Source organism: Cornus florida, unplaced genomic scaffold, assembly GCF_030987335.1.
Source record: "Cornus florida cultivar Cherokee Brave unplaced genomic scaffold, ASM3098733v1 CherokeeBrave_3.0.0_Hap2_Chr03, whole genome shotgun sequence".
In the NCBI taxonomy this organism is placed as follows: Eukaryota; Viridiplantae; Streptophyta; class Magnoliopsida; order Cornales; family Cornaceae; genus Cornus; species Cornus florida.
The window spans coordinates 723,657-742,799 of NW_026775573.1; the positions used below are offsets into that span (position 1 = coordinate 723,657).

At 36.1% G+C, this 19,143-nt stretch overlaps 1 protein-coding gene across 2 annotated transcripts; it reads right to left on the reverse strand.

The window, feature by feature from the left end:
• Positions 1-21: 21 nt before the first annotated feature.
• Positions 22-18,429, reverse strand: LOC132298902 (protein REDUCED CHLOROPLAST COVERAGE 1). 2 transcript variants are annotated; one of them, XM_059795252.1, is made up of 26 exons: positions 18,032-18,429; positions 17,566-17,676; positions 17,378-17,439; positions 16,722-16,814; positions 16,459-16,531; positions 16,047-16,364; positions 15,849-15,916; positions 15,606-15,737; positions 14,749-14,790; positions 14,075-14,599; positions 13,784-13,941; positions 12,454-12,985; positions 12,310-12,372; positions 12,116-12,217; positions 10,980-11,297; positions 10,131-10,223; positions 9,911-10,012; positions 9,675-9,779; positions 9,442-9,575; positions 8,330-8,513; positions 7,352-7,483; positions 6,885-6,997; positions 6,151-6,241; positions 2,335-4,726; positions 1,979-2,107; positions 22-351 (listed from the first exon to the last, which is right to left on the reverse strand). In XM_059795252.1, the coding sequence occupies exons 2-24, from the start codon at positions 17,627-17,629 to the stop codon at positions 2,504-2,506; spliced, it is 5,727 nt and encodes a 1,908-aa protein (XP_059651235.1). In that variant the 5' UTR covers positions 17,630-17,676; positions 18,032-18,429; the 3' UTR covers positions 22-351; positions 1,979-2,107; positions 2,335-2,503. The 2 variants fall into 2 exon arrangements, with proteins under 2 accessions (XP_059651235.1, XP_059651236.1); XM_059795253.1 differs by having other exon boundaries at positions 1,979-2,118.
• Between the last annotated feature and the right edge of the window lie 714 nt (positions 18,430-19,143).

Here is a 19,143-nt window from a genome sequence, read left to right on the forward strand (position 1 = left end):
ACATGGGATGCTGCTTAGAGATAGATGAAAATTTTCAGATTCTATAGAAATTGATATAATTTGTTTTGCAATCAATATTGCACTGTAAAAGCAACAATGAAGAAACAGGTACTAGTAGTTCTCAATTTGAACAGAGTGGTTATCCTGTCTATCAAAATTTAAAAATAGATGTCATTTACAATCAAGTCAAGTAAATCATCTGTCATCGCCATTGGAGATCAAAAAACTCATTTTCAGTCACTTATTGTTGTGAATCAAAATATGGAATTTCCCTAACAAAAACTATGAATATAAGAAGTTGCAAACACCCCACCCCCTGCACATCCCAAAAGTGAATTTCCTGCTGTAATCCTGCACGACAAGCGAACTATGGATCAGCCAACGATGGTATAAAAAGCAAAAAATACAGCAAAAAGGTATAAAAAGTAAAACTATAGCAAAAAGTTTAGCCACCCAATTCTCATCTTGATATGGTGCAACCGCAAGTTTCTTGCGGTTGTTGACATTATTGCAGGAATAAAACAAGAACCCTAATATTTTGTTCAATTCTCAATATAAATTACTTGGGATCAGCCACATCTCAATGAAACCATAAGATTCTACTAAAAGAAAAAAAAAATAAAAAATTGTAGAATATGAATATTTCTATTGAATAAATTAATAATAAAAGACCTAAAACTGAAGAAAGAAATGCAAATATATGACGAGAACAGATAAAATAGAAGAAACCTGTATCTACTAGTAGTTTACAAGAAAAATTTTAGTGGTGTGACTGGAGAGTTAATGATTAATCACAGTTGTTATTTTCAGGTGACAGGTTGTGTGAGGTATATGAGAGGATTAGGATTTGAATCAGTTCATCTCTATATAGGAAGTAGTGATTGTGGCATCCAGAAACAAAATTAGCAAGAACTATGAATTACAAGATGAAGCAAATCAACAGTCTTGATTTCTGACCATTTTTCTCTAACGCTATACATCATACTCCATAAACATTTATTAAAAGCCTAAAAATAGCAACTTCCACCAGAAAAAAGTTTTCAGGGGAGAGAGAGAGAGAGAGAGAAGAAAATCACAAAAGGTGCTAAGAACATAGAATATTTAATAAGGTAAAACGAAGTGGTCAGGAATAAAATGTTAAAAATAGAATTACGAAAATAGACATAGATAAGCAAGTAATTCAGTTTCAGGTCATATCATCCACCTCCAAACTTCTCCCCACCAAACTGTAATAACTATTCACCTCCAATTCTTGTAAGGGAGGTGAATTCAAATGACGTTGTTATGATCCCAGTATGGCAGTATCCAATTCACATTGTGAGTTTCAATACCTTGAGTTTCTCATTAGGCAAATAATTCTACAAATGCAAGGTGAAAAGACCTACAAGAGAGTCACCTTAATTTAATTCCATGTTTATTCTTTATGACCATTGTTTAATCTAGAGCATTGCTTTTTAATCAAGTTTGAAAGGAGCCACTTTTTGCATGTAATGCTGAATGATAGATCTAAATCCAGTCCAAATCCACCCTTCAACCCCACATTGGGCTGATTCGACACTATTTTTCCAGGTTCATTCAAAATGAAATCATTTGTTTAATAATTTAGTACTACCTCCGTCTCATATTAGTTGTCCTCTTCAAAAATTGACTCACAATTTTTATGAGCCAAAGTTACCGAAGTAGACATCTAATATGGGATATAGGTAGTATATAAGTATATAAAAGGACTATGACTAAAAATGATCTGAAATGACTCAAAAATAAAAAGTAGTAGTGAGTCAAAATTTACGAAATGGACAACCAATAGGGGACGGAGGGAGTAATAAATTTGAGATTAACTGCAAGAAAATGCCTTGATCTCAAATTTTGGTCTTTGCTCATTCAATCCTCCCTTCAATATTACCAATAGCTAAAAGAGTTGTTTGCTTCAATAGTTGCACTGAAAAACAAATTTCAGAGTGGATAAAGAAGACAGTACCTTGTGTTAAAAAGACAGTACAAGCTTCATCCACCAACACTTTCATTCGCATGCTGTTGCCCTTTTAATGAGAAGTAACTGCATATTGGTCTCCTAGTGGCAGATAATAGCTTGAGAAACCATAGCATTCTGCAACAAGACTATATGGTTATTATGCTTGTGTTTTGACTAATATTAGTTTAGAACTTTCTAGTTTCTACATTTTGGTGACTTAGGTGTTTAGAGGGTCGAGACAAAGGCTGCTTAATCCCATGATGATAGTGAAAGATTGAACATGATCCACATATTGTCTCCAAAAGAATAGATCATAAAGATATAAAAAAAAAAGTTACTGGCTTTTATTCTAAGGAACTAACCTGCAATTTTCATGAAGTTGTGTGACCACAAAATTTAGGAATCTGATAACCACGAAAGCAGCAAAACTAAAATACTCGTCTCTTTATACGATTGAAAAAAAAGGGAAGTATCTTCTACTTTTCTCAACCATCCAGCTACACATAACCAGTAAGAGCAACAAAAATTTGCTTACGTAGCACTAGCTGTATTATTTTCATTTGGAGAACAGCTAGTGGACTTGGGAGTTTCACTCCCTCTGACTACTCTGCCATACATTACTTTGAATGATTGTGAACTATATGGTCTTTTAAGTAAACTCATTGGCATTCTCAGAGTCTGCTTTCGGTTTCTTCTTCCCCTTATCAGGATGTTGACGGTTTTCTCACTATCAATATTCCAAGGGTGTATTGGCACATGATTATCACCACTGGTTCCATCAATTTTGTTTTGACCATTACTGCAATGCAGTTGATTCCCAGAACATAGAACACTACTTGAATTTGAATCACTATTTTCTTTCTCATTTTCTGAGTGGACTCCAGCTGCTTCATTTGAGTTCTCCATTGCCTCTAGTGCTGGAAGATTTAATTCTTCCTTAACTTCTTCCCCATTTTTGATGTCCAATGGCAGATTTGGAGCGAAACTCAGGCTCTCAGAATTATTAGCCTGTTCCGTTGGCTCCAAAATGGGATCAGAAATTGGCTCAACCACAGGTTGTGAAACAGAGAACTCTATGGGGTGGCAGCCAGGCCAAACTGTACCAGGAATGTACTCTGATGAATTAGGGCTTATATTGCATTGCCATGCAAAATGACTGGGATGAAAGGGCCTGCTAGTTACAGGAAACGTACTGGTTGGTAATGCTTGGGGTTGAGTAAATGGAGGGTACATAAATGGCAAGGAGTGCATCATGTTAGGGGTTGGCGGAGGTGATGGGTATGGGTGATGAGGGGAGGAGCACATTGGATTGACTGTGGGTAAGACTGTAGCAGTTCCTGGATGAAGAGTCATGTTCATTGGCCAAGGGGCAACAGCTGGAACAGCACGAGGACCAGAAGGGAGATTGATAGTCAGGGCCACTGGAGCTGCACGTGTGACTGTTGGTGATGGGTTGAACGGAGCTGCTGATGCAGACAACTTCTTGTTGGGGAATTCTCGGGTATCACTTGGACAAGAAACCAGTGGTTTATCCTTCAAATCTTCTACTCCTTGGAAGGTAGAGTTTGAATTATTGTCGGGCTCAAAACTGCTAGAGGAGTCCTTCTGTATCTCCACTTCGTGAGAATCAATTGAATTCGGTATGCCATCAGTTTGGATGCTTTCCTCTACACCTAGATGAACCTCAATTGAGCTAGAATGGAACACTTCCACACTTGCAGGCACTATCTCAGAATGTTTGTCCCCTGTCATATCATTTGATTGAGTTTCTTCTTTCTTGTCAACAACTTCACTTTCATCTCTTACGTGATCCGTGGAATCCAAAGCAATATTTAGAGTTTTCTCTTCCTTTATATTGTTTGCATCTGTTACCATGGACTCAGAATTTAATTTCGTCCCATTAGTTTCATCTCCATGTTTTTCAACGCTAAGTTCCTTGCTGTCAGGAATATTATTTTTGGACATCCTGCCCTGCAACATAGAAATACTACCCGGTGGTGCCAGTGCTACTTCCTTGTAAGAAGGAGATTTTCCAAGGCTAACTATAGAACTTTTTTGTGAGAAAAGTCCAACTTCTTTAGATGAAGAAATCGGCCCAGGTTCTACTGGAGAACTAAGTACCTCACCTTCATTTCCAGAGGTCTCAGGCATCACATCTTTAGCAGACGAAGGCACAGACTTAACTCTATATGTTACAGCTTGCACTACTCGTCGCCCAAATTTGGTAACCAGGGAGGGGTTTTTTACTGTGTGGCGATCTGCATATCTTCCAGGAGACATTGTCCGCTTCCTTACCAGGTAATACCTACTATTCTGATAGTTGTTCTTCAGTCTAGCATGATCCGTTTCATAAACCGCATCTTTTTTGTGATAACCATAGACCTTGCCAATAGTTGCCCGTCGCTGCCTTAGTCGTCGGCCAAACGAGCCTGCTGATCTTGGTCTTTGAACCGGCTGCCATCCATCTTCTCCTTCAGCATGTGTTTCTGATAAGACATCATTGGCGACAATTGCCTTTTCCGTTGCAGTTACCTCCAGCATAGGCTGTTGGGACTGAGCTGGCTTTTTCTCAGTATTTTCTTCCTCTGCCAGCTGTGTGAACTCAACTCGTGGAAAGGTGGTTGTGTGATTCGCATCTGTATCACCTCCAAATTCAGTACTTTGTTTCACTTCATCTAAAGTCTCTTTCAGAGTATCTTTTGGAGATTCCTCAGAACTTTCTGAGCCTAAGTTTTGGTAAGATTTTCCCTTCACCTGCAAACAAAATATTGGAATAGCTTTGCATAATTAAAAACACAGAAAGAAGATGAAAGTCCGCCCATGGAAAAATAGAAATTGCAAAAAGATGCTCGGTGATAAAAATGAAGGCTATAGAAAGGTTCCTCCCTTCTTAGTTGGACTGAATACACGGGGGGAAAAAAAATCAAAATAGTCCATCTCCAAAATTGCTACATTAACAAAGCTGGCTCTTTCAATGCTCCATTTATCATTTCTGTTACAACTTAAATCTGATAGGAATTCACCAGAATGTAAAGAAAATCTCATTAAGAGCTCAAACTGTAATCATTGACTTTGAGAGGAGCAGGGCGTAAGCAAGGAATTTGGACCATCAGGTTCATGAAGCGTAAGACTTGAGTTTTAAGTGCCATGTATTTCACCTTTAAATAATTATTGGTCAAGAAAAAGAAGTGAAGACATGAGCTTTGTCTCCTATAATTTTAAAGCAGTATTCCTTAAAAGAAAAGGAGGGAAGCTTCAAGTTTTCATCAAGAACCAAATCTTCTTTCACAAATGTATTGTATATGTAAAAAACATATCAAAGAGTGAAATGTAGTTCATTGTCTTCCTTCTCCAAACTCTATTTTCCATAATTAGTAAAAGTACAATTCAAAACATTTTTCTGTAGGAGACCCCATATTTTATAGGATTGTAATTCCTTTTTGGTCAACCATGGCTTTTCCATTCTTATAGATAAGATTGTTAAGAAGACTAAGAAAAGAAGAGGAAATAACCGAACACTCTTCTGATCTAAGCCAACTGATAACTTAGCCATGAATAATAAACTTCCTTCTGTCTGGGGAAAAAATATATATATTCTTCTTTTCATGGAGGAAAACCTTCTCTTCTTATTTTTAGTATGATAAAATAGAGACCAACTTTTTCTTACTTTTGAATGAAACAAGTGCTCCTTTATGGGAGAGAGTTTCCTTATACAGGAACTCTCCCGTGCATGTGTGTGTGGGCAGAACTTCTACACTGTAAATCTCAGCTGCTCGCAAGCTACTTCTGTTCATCCCCCCTTTAGGATGTAACTCGCCTGGGTATTTGGCCCATGGTAAACCCTTATCAGTTTAGCCGCAGATGAGGCTTGTGGGAAGGCTCACATATGGACCTTAAGATTGGCTTGCAGAACTAAATTGAGGCTGTTTAACTCATTTTGGCCTTCCAAGACCTAGTTACATCACCAATCTTTCTTTATGGGCTCCTAGGCACTGAAAAAAGGCTACTAACAATATGATAAGCAGCCAACACTTGAGGACATAGTCCACTGCCAACGTCAAATGGACAATCCTATTCGTGCCATTCCATTAGTAAAAAGAAACTTACTAAAATAGATCTTATAAGAATTACTGAGGTTTAAACAATTGCAGTAAATATTCGGAAATAAACTAATTTACCTTCAGAGGATAGCTTTTCCTCTTCATTCCCATAGCATCCCTCCCTTTGGCATCATGAGTTGGACTAATGTAGTCGAGCAAATCTGAAACACTGCCAAGTAAAACAAATCTCAACTGTTATAATGATCATTTAGATAAAGATAATCTCATTCATTAATTGAAGTTCTGTAGACAGGAAGCTATTGAAAGGAATGTCCACAATCCTTGTCAATTGACATGAGTAGCAAGAATACCTTTTCCTTTTTTTCTTTTTGTTCCCATTTTATTTTTCTATAATAGAAGCAACAGTAACTTTTTCCCGTTGTGTTTTATGTTTGAATTTCCATACCATAATTTGGAATTAAGTTACTTCCTGATATTATGTTAACCAACTTTTCTGGTATTATATTACTTTCTTAACATTGATGGGGAAAATATAAAATCAACATAACTAGTGCCAGTACCAACGGGCTAGTGGCCTAGCGGTATCAGATCCTTACTTTCCAAAGGGAGGTCAAGGGTTCAAGCCTCAATGGAGGCAAGTGTGTGTGAGTACCAACTAAGAAATAAAAAAAAACAGAACTAGTGCCAGTACAACCCAATGGCAGGACAAACCAAAAAGGTAATAGAGGTGAATCCAACAATGCACTTTTGGTATTTCTTTTAATAAGTGATCTTGGCAACTGCACTTTGTTAAACACTTAAACCTAAACAATTATCAGTTGAACATATCGTTAATAAACTGGCCAATGTACCTTAGATGGCCTTTGCTGGCTATGGATGCATCAGGCTTCCGAGTTCCATTTCGGGCAGCTTCCTGCTGCTCAAAAGCCTTAGATTCAAAGTACTCGAGCCAAGCAGCAGCGTCCTGCAGCATTCACTTTCAAAATTCAATACCATATGGGGAAAACAAAAACTTAAATAAAATAAGTTTAAAACAAAATATAACGCATTCTTTTGGGGGGGGTGGGGGTGTTGGTGCGAATCTCTGAAAAGCTTGCAGCACCATGAGGAATGCAAACTCATTGATTCAAGTTGTTCAAAATCAACAAGCCTCGTAAAGTCCATGCTATTGGATTGCTAGTATCGTCAGGTGGTTATCATATGTGGCTAAGGGTCACATATGGTCAATGATCACTTATAATACAGAGTAGCAAGGTGGGAAACAAATGCTATCATTAGTATTATAGTTTTCATTGCACCTAGTAGAAAAGGGACGTACCTGAGTGCGCAGGTCATCTGGGCCCAGCTTTGCTCGAAGTATTTGCAACGTTGTTTGCTCATGTTGAACACTCAAAGGGTAGGCCTCCATTAACGAGAGAGCAATTGCTATAGCATGGTAACTTGCGGCTGTCTAGAGAACAGTAAAAATGGGAAGGAATGAGGTCTCGGAGGTGTAAACAAAAATTATTGCAGAAGTTTGGAATTCACAGAGTCCTCATAGGTATTGCAACACATCTAATTTGCATGCATGCCTAATGTGCAAAATTTTGTTTCAAGTTTCAACAGCTTAATAAGAAGAAGCACCGTGGAAATTAAAGAGAGATGTGATGTGAAATTTCTGGCTGTACTTTATGGTTATAATGAATTTTGATACTCTACTTCCCATATTGCATAGCATCAGCCTGTCAAGGAATGAATCAGCCCAGGACACACACCCTTCTAGGAAGTACTTTGGTACAATGATTTTAGCCATATGAAAAATGTGATGTTCTGGGAGAAGCCAAAAAAATTAACCAAGCAACATCCTGTTCTGAAGAATGACATCATCTAAAGGATTAGCTTTTGGTTGAAGATCTCTAGACAAAATCCACATATGTAGGAAAAACCTGGTGTTATGGTTTCATTTAAATGATTGCTCTATATAACAAGTTTCCTGATGGGAAAGAATAAAAAGTTTTTTCTAATATAAAGACAATGTGTTGTGATAAAGATGATACCTTATTAATTACACTTGATAGGTTGAAAAACAGACCCTCTTGCACTTGAAATTAAATTATTACTTAATAATTGTGTCACCCCAATCAGACCGCATTTTGCAGTTTATGCCTATGCGGCACAAGATATTCCATTTCACAAATTAGGGCAAGGAAATCCGTGTTCTAAGATAGCCCTATTTTATTATCACATCCCGCTATCAAATGCGCATTTGGTATACTAATATGTAAATAAACGGAGCTCAGCTGAATCAGAAAGAAACCTGGATATGGTCTGGGCCCAGCAACCTTTGATTACATTTGAGAGCTTTATGGAGATATCTGAGGGCAACATGCACATTTCCCAGGCCTTCCTCCATCATTGCCACATTGATGTATGTTGCAGCAGTGTTAGGATGCGACGGTCCACACGTAAGATGTAAAAGATATAATGCACGCTTTACATATCTGAAAAATGATAAAAGTAAATTTCATCCGCAGAACAAATAAACAAGAAGCATGAAATAGATAATCTTCATGACATGGAAGCAGAGAGATTAGCACTGGAAAAATCAAGATTCAGTTGGAAATTATTTCTCAAAGAAAAAAAATTTGAAAACTTAAGATGTTTTTAATAATCAAAATGTTAGAATCACCATCTGCTCCAAAAGCTTAAGCTACTAGAGAATAAGCCAACAATGTATATGAACCTCCAACATCCTTCCTCGTGTGCAACCCATCTTGCACGTAGTAAGGCAAATAAACCAAATTGAAATAAGAACAAAGTGCAATCTTGCACACCAAATCGGGGAACAAATGCATATTTGGAGACTTGAACCAAAGACCTCCCAAAACCAAAATCTTGATACCTTGTTAGACTATCAATTGCTGCAAAAGCTTAAGCTGTTAAGAAGTGGGCCACACCAACATGGACACTAGGCTCTAAATAACCAAAAGAGAATAGGAAAGAGATGACCAAGACATTCCCATAAAGAATGCCTTTCATGTGTTCTAGGCCAAACATGTAGCCATTTGTATAGATACCCTCACCACTTGTGACTAAGTCCATTTTCTTTCCCTCCTTAGTCCTTTCTCCTCTCCTTTCCCATCCTCCTCCACCAACCATTCTCTCTTTGAATATGCTAGCATGAAGTATAAGAACTCACCAAATAGACTTTAAATCTGAAATGCAGCTTTAAGCAGAGGTTAAATAAGCTTCTTGTCACAATATCTTTTAGGTGATAGCATAATCTCTGTCATGTCTCACTTTAAAAATAATAATAAATAAGACAAAAATAAATAAAAAGATAAGAGTGTTGAGTTTCAAATGAGTAACCGTGAATATTTTTACAAAGACAGACATGTAAATATTACAATAAGAAAAAACAAAACATACTTGAGAGCCAGCTCTGTATGTTGAAGTCTGTAGTAGAACACAGCAAGATCCCCGTAACTCTTCATCGTGTCTGGATGATCAAGTCCTAATTCTCTCTCATTGATATCCAAGGCTTTTTGCTGATAAATAGTGGCCTGTAATTGATTCAATAATAATTTAAAAAGATGAAACTGATATGTTTGTCCTATTTCAGAGAATATGTCTTCACAACACAACAAAAATGGATAACAAACCTGATTGAAGTCCCCTGTGTGATACAAAACTACAGCAAGAAGGCTGTAAGCTCCTGCCGTCATTCGATGGTAGGGACCACAAACTGCTACCAGCTTTGCAAGAGCCTGGAGACAGCAAAATAAAGCCATATAACATACTTTCTACCACTATGATAAGTGACAGGAACATATCTTGAACCACCTAATTACTATTTTATGCATGAAAAAGAACAAACGTGAGTTTGGATATCCATTACCTTTGTCCCAAAACTAACTGCATCTTCAAGTTTTCCCTTATCTAGAGCTGTTTTTGATGATTCCAGAAGTTGTCTTCCATCTGCAGATGAGCATGCTGCTTGCTGCAAAGAAACAGATAATGGAAAAACTTACAAAATATTGACCCCTTTATTCATATTTGGGACAAGATAGAATATATGATGTCATAATTGCACTAAATAACATAGTCTGCTTCATCACCTTGTGCACTGGTACTAGGCTGACAATGTCTACTTTCCGGAAAGGGTTTGGAGAATCCATGTCAAAGTCTCTTGGAACCAGCTCAATACCCACCTAAAACAGAAAAAGGCAGATCTTTAGTGTCTAGTTTTCCATTAGTTACACCATCAAACACAATTTTTAACAGCTACAAGCCTACAACCACTCAAAAAAATCTTCTTTTCAACAAATACAACAATTTTTTGCTGTTGTGACACCAATGTTATTTGCATTACAATTTTCCCCAATAAAAAGCTCACTCAAGAATTATTGCATTTAGATAGATGCACAAAGGAGCCATTCATAATAATTGGTTCTCCCTCTATTCTTGAAACATCATGTGATCAGCAATCACTAAGATCAATGTAAACAAAGACACCTACGGGGACAACAAAATTCGATTGAAGGATGGACACAGACATCAAATTTTCATGAATTCTACACCATTTGAAAATTTTAATAGATAGCAAAAGGTCATTTACCCCAAACAACAAAGCAACTGTCAGATTTGACCCGTTAAATAGCAGATTCCAACTTCAAACCATAATAAATGATTTTTTAACTATTAGCCATCCTCCTGACATGGCTTAATTATTCTTCAAACATTCACATAAGTTGCCCATGGTGAGTCCCACAATTTGATTCATTGTAATCTTAAATAAGGTTGATGAAAAGATCCAACAATTCGTTGTAATTCCAAATAAGGTTGATAAAATAATTTTTATTAGAATGGCAATCAAACTAACAAAAAACTGACAATATATTGATCCAATAATGTAGAAATGCAGGCCATTCCCAAAATTTTGGAACTCAAAGACTAATTCCAAGTACCTTATGGCATACTCCACGCAGAATTGCAAACTTCCTAACATCTTTGTAGTTTAAGATACTTAGATCCCATCCATATCTTTTCTTCAGAAATACCTCCAGCCATCTCCACACAAGGGAATGGACATTGCAAGACTTACTTAACTGGCCACTTTCAGAAACCCCAAGCATAAGGTTTAATGCAGCAGCAATTGACACAGCCATTTGCTCGGTATTAATAACAGCAGCAATCACTGCCTGCAGAATGTGCTTAAAAGCCCGTACTATCATCTCATGAATACAAAGAGACTGCACGTGTGATAACTTCTCAGAAAGCTTAACCTGGTCAAGAAAAGAAATAGCTCACATCATTCAATGTGGAACATTCTCACATATTATAACAGTCCAAAAGTTTGATTTCAAGTTTATTCCTCTCAACTATATCTAGGATTTATTTATCTTCTAGAAGAATTGGTGTAAAGATAAGATACATTACAAGCTGATCTATCAATGGATAAAGAAGGCTGAAAGTGATGAAAATTGAACAAGCAATAAGACAATTGAATTCTAATGATTTAATTACAGACGTAGACTTAAACTACTGATAAACTTATGTGAAATGTCTGCAATACTTTTTATGCAAGGAGGAAAAACAAAAGACAGTGTCATAGAAGACCAGAAAGTAATATTGAACTTAAGATCAGTGTTGTTGTGTCCAAGTTTTTAAGGTAACAGGAATTAATAATTAGTGGGGCAAACTGGCAAAGGTAAGTGCTGTTGATTGCGTGAACCTTAATAGTCAATAATAATGACAAAATCGTGGGAGTTAATCGTGCTTATACGTACAGGTTTTACAAGACCACTATAAATTACATAGGTATAAAATGACTGACAAGGTGATGTTTAGGAAACCAAAAAGAAATATTACTATGGACATGTACTATAAATTACATAGGTATAAAATCACTGACACGGTGATGTTTAGGAAACCAAAAAGGAATATTACTATGGACATGTGTCAAAGTTTGATGCGAATGCAATGCATCCAACAAGATCAGAAGATAGAACTAAAGGAATCCCTTTGGCATATAGACTAGGTAAATAAAAATGTATAAGACATCTATGAAGGATTTAAAAGCTTTTCACCGTAAGACACTTACAACTTGTCCCAAAGAACGGATCCGAAGACCTCTGGTATGCATGAAATCAGTTAGAGTCCGTCCATCAACTGGTGAGAGTTCCAAAGAACCAAAATCTGCAACCTGTATCATACAATGAAATGCTAGAGGCAATGAAAAGAATGATGTTTACAGACCAATGATTGGAAAATCAATCAAATTACTTTAGTGGTTACCAGTTTTGGAAGAGCAACTTCGTTGTAATACTTCTGAGACAAGTCAATTAGCTCTTGCAAAGACTATCAACAAGGAGCAGGAAATCAGTGCATGCTAAATCAAAAGATATCTTATAACCTGCAATAGTAATTACAAAATACTACCTTGCGGTGAAGTCCAGTTTCTGACTCTTTTAGCCTAGTAAAAGCAGCATCGGATAACAACCTCCTTAGTGTGACCTCATTTTCATCGCCATTACTCTCAAGCTGAACTTCTGTAGAAGGCAACACAGTATTTTCCACTTCTACACTGACACCATCTGGAAGGGATTTTGAGTTCTCAGACTGCAGTTTCGTACTACTTCCATCTGAATTCTTCTTGCTGTTCTTTAGGGATCTAAGAGATGTCCCGAGTCCCTCAACCTTCATCTCTTTTTTAGCTTTCTCATTAGACAGTTTCTTATCTTTTTCTGTGTTGTTCTGATCTTGCAAATGTTGTATCCAGCAGGCTCCTAGTTCCCATCTCACGAAGGTGTCGCCTTGTACTTCCTCCTCTTGAAGCTTAGCAAGACTCTCTTCCAACAGTCTCTCCACAAAAGCTCGAGAAGAACTGAGCTCTTCACATTCCAAAGCTTGTGAATTTGGTATTGCTTTATTGTGTTCTGAAGCTGCTCTTTTGTGAAGGAGAAATCTCAAACTGTACAAAGAGAGTCTAAGTATTAAAAATAATTGAGTGATGGAAAATATGTAAACCATCTCTATATGAGCACAGACTTGCCCTACTAACTTCTTGTGGAAATCAGGATTAATGAGGACAGGGTGACACATTAAAAAAATCAGTCTATAAATGGGAAATAACTATAAGCAATGTGTGCTTATGACAGAGTAAATGACTACGACAAGATAACCAATTAATAGGTCACATTATCAAGATCTCTAATGCAGGAGAATGTCCTAATGTTTTAGAACATTTGCCACGTTATACATATTTATCCAAAATAATAGAATGAGTAGATGGTAAGGATTATTCAGAGAATCTATTTGGCTTCAGAATTCTCCCAAGTGAGACAAAGGTGATCCACTCCAGTTTTAGTGCAAAATCTAGTTCAAATTGAAGAAAAATACCAAAACTGATTCAATTTATCAAAACTTCCTCTAGGAGGTGTTTAAATTATCAAATTGTGAAAAGAAGGAAAAAAAATTCCTAAACACATAATTATTGAAGCAAAAGGTAATTTTTTCTAACTTGGAACTTAAAACATTGAGCCAACATCTCATCCCCGAGCCAATACTATTATACTGTAAATGTCCTAAGCTTCAAGCAATTGACTGGCATTCAAAACACTGCCTGATAGATAATTAGAATTCCTCAACATGAGTAGTATTCACAACTAAAATCATAATCTCCAGCTACATGAAAACTACATAAACAAGCAAGTGTTATGTGCCCATATACATAGTACTCTTTAAACATGCTGTAGAGGTCAGTAAAAACCTGTTAATATTCAGGGCATTTGCACCACCTTCGGGCTGATCAAAAAGTTCAAGGCTTTCTAGTGGAGGACTCACTTCTTTATTCTCTCTCCCCTCTACTTTCACAGTGGCAACGTAACCACAATATCTTACAATGACAACGCCTAGAGTTGAAGTATCCTGCAATCAAGATTAAAATTTATTTCAACAATTTTAGTGCAAACCTCTTTAGTTGTACTAATTCAGAAAGAAGACAATCCAAAACTTCGTTATAGCGTTATTTATCAGACATATTTTTCAGATGCTATCTTACATGGGCAGCAGTATTTTCATCAGCAGTGATCCCTTTCAGTAGGTTTCTTTCTGGTAAATTCTTTTTATCCACTCCAGTTGCTCGAAATCCATCAATCTTAGTCTCTACTTTACAGCTAGCATTGGAAGCATCATTCATGACATTTATGCTCAAGTCCCCTATTCTCTCGGTATAAATATTTTCATTGCTTACAGCTGACTGTGTTAGTTCCAGTTTTCTCATTACATGCCTCATGGCCGAAATGGCTCTGAAGATGGCAACATCTACAAATAGGCTGTGAAGAAGGAAAGCTTTCCTGTCTCGAATTTGTCTCTCCTCTGCTGTCTTGCAAGGCATAGATGCAAGATACATAAATTCATTAGCCCAAGGTAGCAAATCACTTTTTCCATCTCTTCCTAGACCACCTCCATTTCCTCCCCATATTTCATCCTCTACGGGAAGAGGAGGGAAAATTGATGGTAACTGTGCCGTGACAGGAGGGATGAGCCATGTGTTGGCTCTGAAGCCGTAAGGGATATTTCCAAACTGCAGTAAGAAATCAAGGAATTTGTTATAACCCTTAAAGGATGCAAGAATTCTTAGTACCAAAAAACTTAGATAACAGAATATGTTATGGAAATTTTAGGACAAAAAAGATTGAAACAGAAAGCACATTTAGGACAATGATTTTTTACCTTGTTACGCTCTGAAAATGCTTTCATGAGATTTTCATAAGCCTGAAAAGAGAAATGAGAAATGGTCAAGATTTCAACAACATTTTTAACCAAGCAGAAAGAATTATCCAAAACTAAAATCTTATATTCTGAAGGATGAGACCACGTTGCAAAGTCAGTGCTTATATAAATTACAACAAATGCATACAGCATATACGTACGTATCAAGTCAAGATTCTTTCAGATTCAGATACTACAACTTCAAATATGCAAGAGAACCTAAGAAGTCAAAACACTCTTTTGGCAGAGATTCTAGCACTATCACCAACTTTCATCTTGAAATAGCTGCAGTTATCGATCAGCAAGACCAACAACCAGTTATAACAGTTTACAGTGTCGCCTGTCCTTAGGATTAAGTAATAACACACAGTACCAACATACTCTTATCATTTGAGGAGGCATGACAACCTGAGATCTTCAAGCAAGCGCTGCTTCTAGCAAACATAACCAAAGATGAATGTGGCACACGATTGCTGCATTTGGTCATACTTCAATAACATACAAAAGTTTGCCATATTTTGCTTTTTCCAATTCAAATTAACAAAGAGGCAGAGTATAAGCTAGGGAATTCTATCAATGCCACAACCAATGATCTATTTTATTTCAAGCACGCATCAATTATAGCTCAATTCAAGCATATTTGAACACCAACAAGCTGAAAAACACAAAACATTTTAATTATCCAAGTTGTGACACCATGAACCTATACATAATCACAAGTACATAAATCCTATCTATGCATAATCACAAGAACTGGAACAATATTAGAAAATCTAAAATAAAAAAGAACCAAACTTGAGCAAGTTTGCAAAACTAACATTATCAAAGACTCTACTAATTTGTCGCAACAAATCGACAAGGTTGTGACAAAGAATCTGCTGCTTCCCAACACAATAGAATCCTTTTCTGCAAGCTTCAACAAGAATAATCTTTCCATTGCAAAGCTTCACCTGTCCATCAACAGACCACATCATCATCATTCTTAAATTGGTGTCAGCAACATTGATAAACTAAATATTGTAGCAGAACATAAGAAAAGGATTAATTTAGGAAGTTCTTACTTCAAGGGAAAAGAAATGATCTTCCACTAAAGTCTCATCATTATGTTCTCTTGTTGCCTTCCTTACGACTGCAATATCAAGTGCGCATATTTAAAATTTAAAACACTTGATGTGTTTTGAAAATCGTGTTCACTCATCACTGTCAGAGTGTATAACGTGGACAGTATTTGCGCCGGACAATGGAGAGAGGAGACTTACATTGGAGAGGAGGCGTGAGATGAGAGAGAGAAAAGAACTCGTAAAAGCTTCCGAGCTTAGGGCACGAATTACTCATCTCTTCTTCTCTCTCCACTGAATTCGCATCTTTCGACGGTGTCGGTGGCGGCGATGACGACGATTGCTTGTTGTTGGCTTGAGATTTGGACGACTTCTTGCCGCTCTGCTGCGCATTCTTACCGCCGGCGCCGGAGAAGGAGGAGTCGTTCTTGGTCGCCGACGGGCCAAAGCACGTGGTGCATGCCACGATGTCAAGCAACCTCCGCACGTGTGCCGTTGCGCCCTCCTCATCGTACTCCTCTGTTCCAGTAAAAACAGAAAAAGATCGAGGGCACGACTGAGATTTCATACATGTGTACTACGCATCATATTTACGACGTCGTATTTACTTTACCTTCTACCAGTTCGAGAACGCATGGCTTTAGTGCAACGACGTCGACAGTTTCTTTAAGTCGCTGCCCTCTTACCTGTATATTAGAGTTCAAAATGGAGAGTAAAAAATTAGTATTATTTTTTTTTTTTTCTCAAATAATTTAGAAACTCCTAAATTTAACAAGATATTTGGGTTTTTATTAAAAAAATTATTTAACTTATTATTTATATATCCCTCTAAAAAAAAAAATTTCAATATAAACACACACAGTTTAGAACATTTACCTCATGCGATAGAGAAAAATTAGTGATATTGCAAGTAATTGTGTTCACGGATAATAGCCTTCGAACGTCAATAATCCTATCAGTTGATATTCCCTGCTCAATAATTCAAAATCCCACATTTAAGAAATTACATATAATTAATAAAATAAAAATAGATATTTTAAATTGTTTAACAAATTATAATAATTTTATTTTGAAATATTACGAAATAATGTAACTGTTCTTGTCAACTCAACAAAGTCTTTTCCAAAGTCATGACAAATAAATTTGTCAATATATATAGAGCCGACTTTACCGTTGCACCACTAAATTTTAGGTACACGTACGCAATATTTATCGGTCAATGCTTATAGAACAGATCTTATCGTTGCACCGCTAAATTTTAGTTAGGCATACGCAACTTTAATCGTAGCATGAGTGTGACATTTTACTACCAACAATTATAAGTGTCGAACTTAAAAAAAAAAAACAAAACAAATTATTACTTAAAATATAGAATTATGCAAAACTCAATTCAATATGGAGCTCAAGATGCGTAGATAAAAATTATATAAAAAACATAGCACAATTTGGCCTTCAAAATTTAGTAAACAAATACTACAATTAATAGTAAACAGTTAGAAACAATTATTGGTATGAATTGAGGAGAAACAGACCTTTAAAATAACATGAGTTTCATCCGGAAGGTTTACAGTTATATCCATTACGACGGGAAGAACTGCAAAGCGTAGGAAATAGAAATGAATTAAGGTGTTGAAATAACAATAAGGTATTGAATTATTCAAAGAGAATAATTATAATTAATAATAAATGTAATTGATAACAAAATTAAAATCAATAATACCCTTCTCTTCTTTCTTCTTCTTCTCCCCTTTCGGCTTTCCACCACGACCATTCTTAGGCGCCATTTTCAACTCTAGCTCGATTCACTGATGTTGAATTAATTTCAAGCTCTCTTCCATGGAGATAAATATTCCGAGAATTATTTATCAGTAATAATGGATAATTTCCATAAAAAATTTATTTAGTTAATTATATCTACACTTAACTTTGAATTACAATCATAAGAATGTAAAACAAGTGAATTAGAGCAATGTAATCCATGTAATATATATTCAATTAATCCAGCAGAGAAATTAAACAAATTGAAGACTTAGCATATTCATTAATAACCAGTGAAAGAGAATGGTAGACAAGCTCATTTAACCCAAAAAATTAGAAGATGATGACAACAAAGTACTTGAACATTTAATGAGAAGATGACAACTAAGTACTCGAACAATATTGGAGGTGCAGAGAAAATTAAATACCAGAAAGCAGTAGGAAATTAGAGATTCAGACAACACAACACTTGACAATGAATGGTAGCTAGGATTGTTGATAGAGAAGGGTGTTTAACAGTGCATTAAATATAGGAAAAAGGCAGCGTCGTTGGTGAAGAGATACAATACATAATATATATATATATATAAATTAATATGTATATAAGTGGAAGTTGTAGTTGAAGGTTTGAATATAGTAGAAAGTAATAATAAGATTGGACAATGAAGAGAAAAAATTGGGCATGGAAGAGGAGGGTTAAGAAGTTACAGGTCTCATCCAGTAGAGTAGAGAGAAGAGGTGGGAGGGAGAGAGAGAAGAAAGAGGGAGAGATATAGAGGGAGGTGGGTATGATAAGGAAGGAAGGGCGGAGATTTAGCAGTCAGAGATATATGGCGTTTTATGGCAGCTTCTGCCTTCAACGGGTAATTATCATTTCCAGGATATTTATTATATAATAATATATATTCATTCATTTTTACATACAATGTACATTTGTAATATTGTGTGAAAAACTGAATAGGGATGAGGCTCTTCCTGCTGCAACTGCACCTACTGGGGACCACTTGTTAAATGTGATTAAATCTTATTCCGTTGTCACAAATTTCGAACTCGACATCTAAAATAGGGAGGTAGTACAATTACTAAGATCGTGTTTGTCTTTCCATTCAAAATGCCTAAACAGAGTTAGTTACTTTTGTTGAAGTTTAAATAATATCATATTTATTTTTGAAAAGAGATTCAAATTGAAAATAACGAATTAACCAACAGTACCTAAAAAATAGTGTAGTGACTAAAAGTATTAAAAGTAAATAAATAAATAAACATTTTGTTGCAAATTTTTCATTACTAAACATGCTTTCAATTACTATTGAACATAATTAGAAAAAAAAACCTTTATTTTTATAAAAACCCAAAACAGAAATAGTTGCGACCTAACTTATGGGATTAAACTATTATTCTTACGGCATGTAATTAACATTTTATAGTGAGGAGATGGAATCAATTTTAATTTTTTCTTGACAAATAGCAAAGATGCATTATTCATATGGACATGCATGTTAATATTTTATCCCACAAGGCTGCATATATGACATAAATA